The sequence below is a fragment of the Lampetra planeri genome, chromosome 20 (genome assembly GCF_965212315.1).
Source record: "Lampetra planeri chromosome 20, kcLamPlan1.2.h2, whole genome shotgun sequence".
NCBI lineage: Eukaryota > Metazoa > Chordata > Hyperoartia > Petromyzontiformes > Petromyzontidae > Lampetra > Lampetra planeri.
In genome coordinates, this window is record NC_136126.1 from 11,782,679 (window position 1) to 11,794,677 (window position 11,999).

General features: G+C 43.2%; 1 protein-coding gene across 5 annotated transcripts in view; it reads left to right on the forward strand.

Moving 5' to 3' along the window:
• The window catches only part of LOC144724451 (uncharacterized), a 30,885-nt gene extending 19,184 nt beyond the window's left edge, over positions 1–11,701 (forward strand). For 2 of the 5 annotated variants that reach the window (XM_078603584.1, XM_078603583.1), the window contains exons 6-9: positions 2,062–2,310; positions 2,483–2,507; positions 10,257–10,348; positions 10,957–11,701. In XM_078603584.1, coding sequence (XP_078459710.1) covers positions 2,062–2,310; positions 2,483–2,507; positions 10,257–10,348; positions 10,957–11,066 — 476 coding nt within the window. In that variant the 3' untranslated portion in view covers positions 11,067–11,701. Of the gene's footprint in view, positions 1–5; positions 2,311–2,482; positions 2,508–10,256; positions 10,349–10,956 lie in introns of all 5 variants that reach the window. The other 3 variants (XR_013586485.1, XR_013586483.1, XR_013586484.1) reach the window with 3 other exon arrangements.
• Positions 11,702–11,999: the final 298 nt, after the last annotated feature.

Below are 11,999 nucleotides of genomic sequence, written 5' to 3' on the forward strand. Positions count from 1 at the left end.
ATCAGGCTAGGTCGAACGGGCTAACTGGGCTGAATCGACCAACTGAACGATCACTCACCTCGCAGACACACTCACGGCGCCGCACGGACACGGTGGGAGTTGGGGAGGATGCTGGACAGCTTAAGACTCTGCCTGGGCGACGGTTCGCAACTACAGCCGGCAGGTGTCACGCGGACGCTGAGGATGGCTGGGATTCTCGACGGTCGCAGGAGAACTCTGATTTAAATTCGCTCTCTCCCTCCCCTCTTATCCTCTCAGAGCCCGTTAATCCCCGGGTGACATGTCATCCTGCGCGGCCAATCGAGCGCTTTACCTGCCGAGTTTTGAACGCTCTGGCCGTTACGAGGGGGGCATCACGTCATCCCCCCCTCTTCCCCCCCTTTCCATTGTCCCCGTATCTCGCGTTCCTCATCTTTCGTTCACCAGTAATTTCCTGTCTCTCTTAAATTGCTCCTCCTAGGGCTACCAGGGATTTTCCTCCCACCCCACTGTTTGCACTACCCGTAGATTGTTTGCCTTCGAGGCCCTTCGTCCCGTGTTGTGTATGCTTCATCGCAGCCAACCTGTAAAGCTCTATGTGCCCCTACGACTTTTTAAGTTTATCTTAGGGGGGCCGTCATGTAATCCGGCCTGGGGGGGGGGGGGGGGTCGGCCAATCTCCTGTCAGCGGGAAACTGGGGAACATCCTTGGTAGGGGCCTTTCAGATGAAAACCCGTGGTGCCAGGCACCCCCCCCCCCCCATCGAGACCCTACGTGGGTGCGTGTGTGTGTTTAGTGGGGGTGTGCGTGCGCTCATGTGGAGGGGTGCGAGGGGATGGCGGCGCCGGCGGAGTTCCTCCGTTGCTGTGGTACCACAACATCACAGCTATGGGCATGCGCATGCATACAAAGAAAGATCCCCCGTATAGCCTGACCAGACTATTGGGGCACGTTATGTTAGCGAGCACCCCTGAAGCCTGGCACCAGCGCACGAAGGGGTGGGTGGTCAGCACCACGCCTGGCCGCCTTTGTCTCCACACTACCGATGTTTACACACATCGCACCAGGCACTCATTTGAGGCTGAGTCGACCGAGGGAAGCGCAGGACAGGTTCAGATAATCGTCACTGGTGTTGGCCGTGAACGGGAATCAAACTCAGGCCATCGGATTTGTAGCCCAGTGCTCTAACCACTACACTACCGCTCCCCACATGCATACAGACACACTGGCACGTGCATATGTATGCCCTACATCCACATACGCTGAATCTACATTAGTGTTTGTTACAAGCAAACTTGGTAATGTTCGCAATAAAAAAAAAAGCCAAACTTTGTTCTGAATTAAAACAAACGCCCATAGTGAACCAATGTTAGGTTGATGCTGATGTGGCTGGTCACGCCTTAGACAAGCCAGTGATGTTCCACTCACATAAGCGGCACCTAAACGTTGATAAGCATCGAATGTCCTTGAATTATGGGGAGTGTGGCCACGAATCGCAAACCTTTGACCACATCGTGAACACTCTGTTGTCTTCACTCCTTTAAAGGAGGAATGGACAAGATCCACTCTGCTTCTGAACTCACAATTGAATGGATAACATCTAAAATTACATACTTAATCTGCTGCTATTAATCCATACTAAAGAATAAGAAGGCTAATAAATAAATGAGGCCACCTACACGGGTGTAGAAGGAGAAACAAGGCAGCGAGTGTTCACAAGGGGATGTGTAGTGATTGAAATATATTAGAGAACGTGATATGTTGGCACCAAACTTTTTGTCTTTTTTTTTGGGAAACATTTTTGCCCAAGAGCGGTAGACAATTTTAAGGGGTTAAACTGGTTCACTGATACGGGGAACAACTAACTTGAGTAATAAATTGCAGGGTTGCACCCTTTACCTTTAACCTCTCACATTAAGCAGAGTAATTTATGTTGCAATATCTTTCTAAATGTAGTTGTAAATTTCAACTATACTAGAATGTATTGTTTTAATAAAGTTTTTGTAATTGTTAAAATGTAAAATTACAGAGAATTGCTTGTAAGTGGTCAACTCTTTTTCAATTAAATAATAAATGATCAGGCACGTTGGAGGAGATGTGCCACCAATTCACCGTGACAACTGCAGAGATGGATCCGTCGACGCGCTATAGCAATGCAGAGATGACAAACACGCCACGGCTCAACACCTCAAGCCCAGCTGTGAATAAAGACAACCAAGATGCGAAATACTCTCTCTGGCTCGTCATCACTTTGATTCTGGTCATCATTGCTCTAGTGGCTTTTGCTGCATTTCTGGCACATCTTTACCGAAAAAGGCATGCAAGCAAAGGTAGGTGAAACTGTATAATGCTAACAGTTGTGTGAATATTATCATTTAATGATAATTTGTAAAGTGTTGTGATGAATCTGTGAAATTATTGTTTGCTATATTTTTTCATCAGCAGTATTATTTAATTTGCAACGTTTACACAAACTTTAATGCTATATTAAATGCCTTTCAGATCATCTCCAAGTGCACTGCAACAGGTAAATATTGTTTTTGAATCTCTTCAATAACTAGACAACACAAAACATTTTTACAGGGTGGATATTGTGCTGTAAAATAATTACTGATTCATGTTAGGACTGGACACTTCGTGGGATTAAGCTACAATTTTCGTCAAGGCCCCATGGATATTCTTGGTTCTTTCAGTAAAGTCACGTATTTTTCGATTTAAAGCTTTCGTGACTGCAGGGATTCATCTTCTTGGTTCTTTCGGTAAAGTCACGTAGAAGGGAAGTAATAAAATAATAAAAATAAAACATAATAAAACAATTCTCACGACGTTTCGGCCACAACGCAAGCAGCCATCCTCAGGCGAAGAATGAAACACCCCAAGCTTGGAGCGTATATTTAAGCTGGGTTAGAGGGGGGGGAGGTGGGAAGAAGAGCGCCTAAACAAAATAATTTGCATATCAAGAGGAATTCAGCATATGGAAAATGCGTAGGAGGTGGGCGGGGGGGGTTCCAAATCAATACTATGCCCGTGCATTATGCAGGATTAGCAGCATCAAAGGGGGGGGGGGAAGGGGGGGAGCATTAACAAAGGAAAGGAATGTTAATAGTATGTAGCTGTAGTTACTAAACAACCACGTAAAAAACTACAGTATAAACTGCATGACAAACTAAAGTATAAACTACATAGCATCATCAGTAAACTTACTATACTCTACAATAAGCTGAGTTACTAACAGTAAGTAATACATGAAAAATTCTACGTTGTAAAAAATTATATAATATGCTTCCATCTAAACTTTATTCTCTTACATCACACGCGTCTATACCGTACTATATACTTCCATAGGCAAAACCAACATTAAATTACATACTGTATTGCTATAAACCACCCTATACCTTATACATTTTTAATATAACACTATGTATTATTCTACCCACCCTAATGTGTATCAAAATGGTTTATTACGTCCTTCCAGTGATTGCTAAGCCAGAATCCATCTTCTCGGTTAAAATTGTCTCTGTGTTTGTAAATGTGGATCGCCTCATGTACGAATCTCTCATGATAGCCAGATGGCTTGCAGAGAACCTCTGTCTTGGAGAAGTCAATGTCATGTGAGCCCACTGAGTTGTAACAGTGATCTGCCACGGCTGAGGTGTTTGTCCTACAGTGTTTCAGGTCAGCTTTATGTTCACGGATGCGGTCCGAGACATGTCGTTTGGTTTCCCCAATGTAACTGCTACCACAGAGGCAACTTAGTTTGTAGACACCAGGGTACTGTATGTCTGGAACCACATCTTTTACAGACGGTACCAGATCACGGATTTTATGTACTGTGTTGAATCGGACCTGGATCTTGTGTTTAATCAGGATTTTGGAGATCTTTTTTGTGACCCCAGCAATGTAGGGTAAGGTGATGGTCTTGAAAGGCTCCTCAACAGGATCCTTCTTGGTGGTTGGAGTGATGGCTTTGCGGATTGTGTAGTCGGAGTAACCATTAGCCTTAAGAGCTTGGCGTACGTGTTTGAGTTCACTGGAAATGTGTTCATGGTCGGAGATGCATTGGGCTCTATGATATAGAGTCTTGATGAGGGAATTCTTCTGGGATGGATGGTGGTGGGAATAGACGACACTTTTGTCATCTGGCCACATGGCCGGCCTGCTCTAGACCAATTTCTCGACCATATCAATTCCATACACCCAGCCATCAGATTCACCATGGAAGTCGAAAATGATGGCAAGCTACCCTTTTTGGATGTCCTAATCAAAAGGAGACCTGATGGTTCAATGAGCCACTCTGTCTACAGGAAAGCCACCCACACGGATGCTTATCTAAAACCGGATTCCCACCACCATCCATCCCAGAAGAATTCCCTCATCAAGACTCTATATCATAGAGCCCAATGCATCTCCGACCATGAACACATTTCCAGTGAACTCAAACACGTACGCCAAGCTCTTAAGGCTAATGGTTACTCCGACTACACAATCCGCAAAGCCATCACTCCAACCACCAAGAAGGATCCTGTTGAGGAGCCTTTCAAGACCATCACCTTACCCTACATTGCTGGGGTCACAAAAAAGATCTCCAAAATCCTGATTAAACACAAGATCCAGGTCCGATTCAACACAGTACATAAAATCCGTGATCTGGTACCGTCTGTAAAAGATGTGGTTCCAGACATACAGTACCCTGGTGTCTACAAACTAAGTTGCCTCTGTGGTAGCAGTTACATTGGGGAAACCAAACGACATGTCTCGGACCGCATCCGTGAACATAAAGCTGACCTGAAACACTGTAGGACAAACACCTCAGCCGTGGCAGATCACTGTTACAACTCAGTGGGCTCACATGACATTGACTTCTCCAAGACAGAGGTTCTCTGCAAGCCATCTGGCTATCATGAGAGATTCGTACATGAGGCGATCCACATTTACAAACACAGAGACAATTTTAACCGAGAAGATGGATTCTGGCTTAGCAATCACTGGAAGGACGTAATAAACCATTTTGATACACATTAGGGTGGGTAGAATAATACATAGTGTTATATTAAAAATGTATAAGGTATAGGGTGGTTTATAGCAATACAGTATGTAATTTAATGTTGGTTTTGCCTATGGAAGTATATAGTACGGTATAGACGCGTGTGATGTAAGAGAATAAAGTTTAGATGGAAGCATATTATATAATTTTTTACAACGTAGAATTTTTCATGTATTACTTACTGTTAGTAACTCAGCTTATTGTAGAGTATAGTAAGTTTACTGATGATGCTATGTAGTTTATACTTTAGTTTGTCATGCAGTTTATACTGTAGTTTTTTACGTGGTTGTTTAGTAACTACAGCTACATACTATTAACATTCCTTTCCTTTGTTAATGCTCCCCCCCTTCCCCCCCCCCCTTTGATGCTGCTAATCCTGCATAATGCACGGGCATAGTATTGATTTGGAACCCCCCCCGCCCACCTCCTACGCATTTTCCATATGCTGAATTCCTCTTGATATGCAAATTATTTTGTTTAGGCGCTCTTCTTCCCACCTCCCCCCCCTCTAACCCAGCTTAAATATACGCTCCAAGCTTGGGGTGTTTCATTCTTCGCCTGAGGATGGCTGCTTGCGTTGTGGCCGAAACGTCGTGAGAATTGTTTTATTATGTTTTATTTTTATTATTTTATTACTTCCCTTCTACGTGACTTTACCGAAAGAACCAAGAAGATAAAGTCACGTAGATAGAATTTTTTTTGAAAATAAAAATAAATTGAAAATAATAAAAGCAAAAAACCCATGACGTTTCGATCGCAACACAAGAGGTCTTCATCAGGCGGAGAGAAAAGAGGGGGCAAGCCTCCAAATGTAGCTGCTTATAAGGGTTTCAAAGTGAGTGGGTGGGGGAAAGAGCTGCGCAAGCAACACGAGCTGCGGAAGCAGTGCGCTAATGCAGGAGCAAAACAAAGGGGGAGTTGGGCAGAGGTGAGCTTGTGCAGCGCAAACAGCATCCAGCAATGTAGGAGCAGACAATGGGGGGGAATGAAGGGGCAGAGACAGGAGGAGAGAGAGGGGGTGGGGTAGAGATGGGGGGGGGGGGTTGACAAGAAAACACTAATGAAGTCATGACCCAAAGTGGTTGATGACATCTTTCCAATGATTGCTGTGTAGTCAGAATATCCATTCGCCTCGAGAGCCTGGTGTACGTGTTTTAGTTCACCCCCCCCCCCCTTTGTTTTTCTTCTGAATTAGCGTGCCTCTTGCGCAGCTCGTGTTGCTTGTGTAATGGGTTCCGGAGACACTTGTAGAGGCAACTTCTTTATTACAATACAACACTCCAACAGTCCTGATACTCTGTTACAGCCTAGGCACACAGCCTAGGGACACAGCCTAGGAGCACAGCCTACTCTAGCTACGCTCTGGGGTCCTCTGGCTACAATTACCCTAGGGGAGGCTACCTGACCCGACCCAGCCAAGGTGCGGGTGTAGACTCTGGATTCCTCGGAACTCGCCCTTACAAGGGCGTAGAGCCGGGAGTCCCAGAGTCCCACCACTGGCCCGCACAGCGTCCCGGCCCTTACAAGGACAAGCGGGACGATGGGGTCCAGGGTCCTAAGCTGGCTGGTCTTGGGTCTTGAGCTGCGGCTGGCCCCGATCGACCAGGGAGCGGCCCTTTTATCCCTCTTGCCCATCGAGGGGTGGGGTTGTGTGTGCTTCCAGATACCCCCATTGGTGGCGCCAAGGGGCTTAGCTGTCTGGGTTGTCTGGGATCCTAGAGCCGGCGCCGAGGGCTTAGCTTTCTAGGATCCTAGAGCCCCCAGCAGTCCCTCCCCTCTTGGGCTGGCACAGTGGCCCCTCCCCTGGGGGTCCAAGGTACCTGCAGATGGGCCCTGTCCACCACTGCTGGTAAGTGTGGACCACCTATGGCACTACACTTGCACAGTTCTTTCCCCCGCCCACTCACTTTGAAACCCTTATAAGCAGCTATATTTGGAGACTTGCCCCCTCTTTTCTCTCCGTCTGATAAAGGCCGCTTGTGTTGCGATAGAAACGTGGTGGGTTTTTTTATTTTCTTATTTTACATTTATTTTTATCAAAAATATATTTTCTATTTACGTGACTTTACCGAAAGAACCAAGAATATGAATTCATGCAGTCACGAAAGTTTTAAGTCCAATGGATAGCAAAGTTGGTGTGCCATCACAATTAACAGGTTTCCTGTTCGATGTTATTTTCCAATAAGCACTCTTTCATTAAATACCAATTTGGCAAAGTACAGAGCCCTTAGGAACTCTGAGTAACTGGGGTTCTGTCAGATGATGCATTATTGATGGAGACGATTTGAAATCGGTCAGTTTTATACTTTGCAATGTTACAGTGCGATTCACAGTTTCAAATGCCTCAGACAAGTCTAGGGATAGGATATCACAATGACAAAAATATTCCAGACTATTCAAGTACAGTCAAGAGTATCGAGTACTGCAGAGGCTATGCTGTATTTTTCTCCAAAGACAGATTTCTTTGGACGGAATAAGGAAATATTCTGAGATGAATTTTGTCACTTGTGATGTTAAAATCTTCTCAAAGATCTTGATGAGAGGGTAGAAGATTGAGATTGGGCAGTAATTGTTCAGGTCGTCTGCAGTGCCACCACCTTTATGCCAAAGGAGCACGAGAGCAGTTTGACATTCAGGAAGGATTGATGCCTCTAGAATGGAAATAGTTATAGAATTTGCAATGAAGTTCACCAAAAGGTGGAGGGCAAAGGCGGGTAGGCCATCGGCACTATCACCAGAGGACACTCTTAGCGTAGAAAGCAAGATTAGGACTTCAAAGTCAGAAATTTGGAGGAAATTTAATTTGGGATTAGGAGGGAGTGAGTCGCGCAAGATCAAGAGGCGAGTGAATAGCGGTGTCACAAGGCTGGGTGTCAGTGTTGAATATGTGGCCTGCAGATGCAAAGTTAGTTACACCCTTCTTGGTTCTTTCGGTAAAGTCACGTAGAAGAAAAGTAATAAAATAATAAAAATAAACCATAATAAAACAATTCTCACGACGTTTCGGCCACAACGCAAGCAGCCGTCCTCAGGTGAAAACCAGGTCTGTCGAGGCGACAGCGTCTGAATGAAACAGCACACGTGCTTGGAGCATATATATAAGCTGGGTTGGAAGGGGGGGAAGAGCGTCTTGACAAAAGAATATGCATATCAAGAGGCATTTAGCATATTCATGGGAAATGCAGGTATGTGATTAGTACTACTTCTGCCCGTGCATGAAATTTTGTTACACCCATCTATAATTACATTTGGATCAAAAAGACAACTGTTATTGAGCAAAAACCTCGGCGGTACTCATATTTAGATGTGTTACCCTCAAGGTTCGTTACGACTTTGCAGAATCTAATTTGGTATAGTGGTCCCTTAAGACTCTATAGTCCAAACCCATTTCCTTAGCGAGTTTCCAAGTTTTGTTTCTGCAATGGATGAGCTGGGTTATTTTTGGGATGAACAAAGGTGCTTGATTTCCCCTGACTCTAAACTTCTTTGCATGGTCATGTTTGTTGACTATCGAAAGATCTTCAGTAGAAAGACCAAGCAATGTCTAATATGGGAATCTTATAGATATAAGGTGGGCCAGAAATGGCGATGTTCTGAATGAAGGCCTGATGGTCAACGGATTTCAAAGTGCCTTTAGATATAACCTCATGTAGAACTTTAAGCATATTCGCATGTGGACAGTGATTTTTTTTAAATGAGCCCCGCATGATGCATTGTATCTATTTATAGTGTTACAATCAAGAAGAGACTCTAGATAAATGTGTAAATTACCATCACAGTGCCAATGGTGATTGTTAAATAGAAACAATTCCACAATGATAAACTTTAATTTATGAATTCACATCTGTACTCCTGTTTTTACCAAATCGGAAAAGAAAACCCATTACTGGAGTTCAAGTCCTGTCTACATTATTTTACATAATTGAGTACTTGTATCTAAATTAACATACCATGACTATTATAATTAATTACAGCTAAGCCAAAGGATAATTGGTTTGATTATACCCAAGTGAGATGCATTTTGGAATTCTACGATGCCATACTACATTTCACTTGTGCAAAAAACACTGATCTCATTTCTCCATCTCCACTGTCGTCACCTTCACTTGGCGAAACGCAAGCGACCATGCGAGTGCTCGGTGAGAGACCGTGCGTAAATACAACAGCAATGGTAATGATGATAATCATTGTCGTCGTCGTCATCATTGTCACCAGCATAAATCCATAATGTTCAAATTAATACTGTCCTGTACGATATAATGTAAATGATGGGCATCGTATCTCCCCGTAATTGGTGCTACCACTTCCAGGAATTTCCTCATAGCCATGTATAAACACAGATATATAATCGGAGGAATCATCCCAGAATTGCTTTCTGTGTTTAGTTTGTCGTCCTTCTCCACACCTTCAATTAGCATGGTTGGCTTTGTACAGTGCGAATGAATTTCAACATACATACATCCAGATATAGGCATTTCATAGGATATGCCAATAGCACCCTCATCAATGGAGTTTCACAATACAGTCGACCCTTCTGCAACGCGACTTTCCCCATCGCGGTTTTGATATTTCGCGGGGTCGGCATAAGAAATGAAATGGAAATTTTTGAGAGTTTTGTGAAAGCCGCAGACGACACACAAAAAGTTTAGTAACTCATAAATGCATAAAATACATGTACAGTACTGTATAATATTAATGTATTTTTTCTTTTAATACCATACATATACGCAATCTTTTTTTAAAGTAACATCTTGTAAAAAGTTAAAGTTTGCAAAAAGACCGCAAAAGCCAGCAGACGACACGCAAAGGCTCACAGCACCCCCCGCCCACCCGAAGCCCCCGACTGGAGGTGCTCGCTTCGCTCGCCAAGGGGACCAAAACATTTTACGCGGTTTTTCCAGATCGCGGGGGGGGGGGGGGGTCCTGCGCCCCTAACCCCCGCGATGTGGAAGGGTCGACTGTATATAACATGCTGCATGATTGAAAACACTGGACAAAAGAAGAAAACATGCAGTATATGTGTTGAAAATCAGGTGGTAAATATAGTGAATTCAAATTAGATTTTACTAGAGATGTTCCATACTTGATTTTTACTTGTATTCAATATTCAATCACATATATGGCAACATGAATATAAAACCAAACATCTCGACAAGTAGTATTCATATGAATAAGACAATTATATATTTGTACTTAGCTAATGGATGCTAAGATGTTTTTTTCTCTTCTTAGATCAAACACACAGAGTTCGGCTGTGCAACCTCCTAATGTTGACCTTTTAAGGTCAGACAACACACAAGCCAGCAGTGAAATGGTTGAGTACTGTGAGTGCAGCATTACACGTTTACTACATTATCACTTTTACTGCAAATTAGATCTGTGTTAATAAGCACCTTGAGGAAATCATTTTTCTGTTAAGTAGCTCGTCTCCAAGCTTTTCTTAAATTACAGAGATTTAATTACTGAAAGATGGTTGACATTCCACTTACAATAAGCTGAGAACCCGATATAGTACTAGGATAAGAAATAAAGCAAACATGTGTAAAGTAAAAAAACAACTACCCTATTAAATGTGCAAGTCAAGGGCATGACTTGACCTGGAGAGTGGACAAAACATTGGATGATGTTATTGGTTTGTTGTGATTGTTTACTCAAGACACATTTACAGATGGTGAATTATACCACGCTGCGAATGATGTTTGAAACGTGTTTGTCCGTTATTTCACGTTCAACTCGAGACACAAAGGTTGTTCCCGGAGGTGCCACTTTCCTCGCGGTGGTTGCCTTGTGTGCTGAAACGTTTCTGTGGCAGTGCAACGGTGTCAGGAAAATAACAGAAGCGGGGAATTCATAACTTTGTTGCATTCTGTAAACAAAATGTGACTATGTTATAATGATGTGGGATTTGTTTGTGTTCTTGTGTCTGTCCCAGCAAATGTGAGGCATCAAGTTACACCAGAGGTGGCCGCAGCGAGTGAATGCGTCTACAGTTTGGCGGGACAGATTGAGACAGTCACTCACTTACCTCTCAGCACAAAATAATAAACTCAATCCAGCTGTCTGGGTATAAATGACTCAGTTTGGTAATATTTTGTCATAACTGTAACCATTTAAATCATAATTTCTATCCATGGGCCAAAAACAAGCATGCAATCTGCTGTGTATAGAGTAACTAACAAATAGGGCATACTGTATATGCTGTCAACTGTTGTGGTTTTCTTTGAGGTAGCTGTTGTCCTGGGAAAGCTGTCAGTTTTTACAGGATGCATAACAATTAACCACTCAAGACAGTGCATATTACATGTAGAGTAGTACTCTCGCTTCCTGATTTTTGTGAGATATATTCCCGTCAGATGTCCGGACACTTTGTTCTTCAGAGGTGGCAAAGCTAGACAGGCCACAGTGGCATCAATCAACTATGTTGCTTGCTTGAAATACAATAAACCACACAGTTTAAAACACAACAGGACACGTGGGTGACCATGTGTTACTTTTGGTGACCTGTAGATGATAAAAACCCGTCTCCTTTCACAAATGATGATGAACATGTTTTATCATGACATCATACAAGCTTCAGTTTTTTACTGTAATGTTTAATAGCCCGCTATTGTTAATTACATACTCAACGTGCTTTAGCTACTTCCGTCTTTATTCAGAATAAAATATTACATTCACGTCGCACTGTTGTTCTAGGAATTACGCTCAATTTAATTGTGTGAATGCTTTGTGTTACCTGACATTGGTATGGCATCAGAATTTGCCCTCACAAGAGCCACCCAGAATGCAAGTTGACTTACCAACATCAACGGTATTAACCATTGAGGTATATCATCGTTTTATTTGCAAGCTATATTTATTTATTCTGCTGTAAACTGGACACCGTTAATGGGACATTTATGGGTTGTGGCACGCATGCTTTTCTGCCAACCACATTATATATGCCAACCATATACATTGCTGTTTTTATAATGAGTA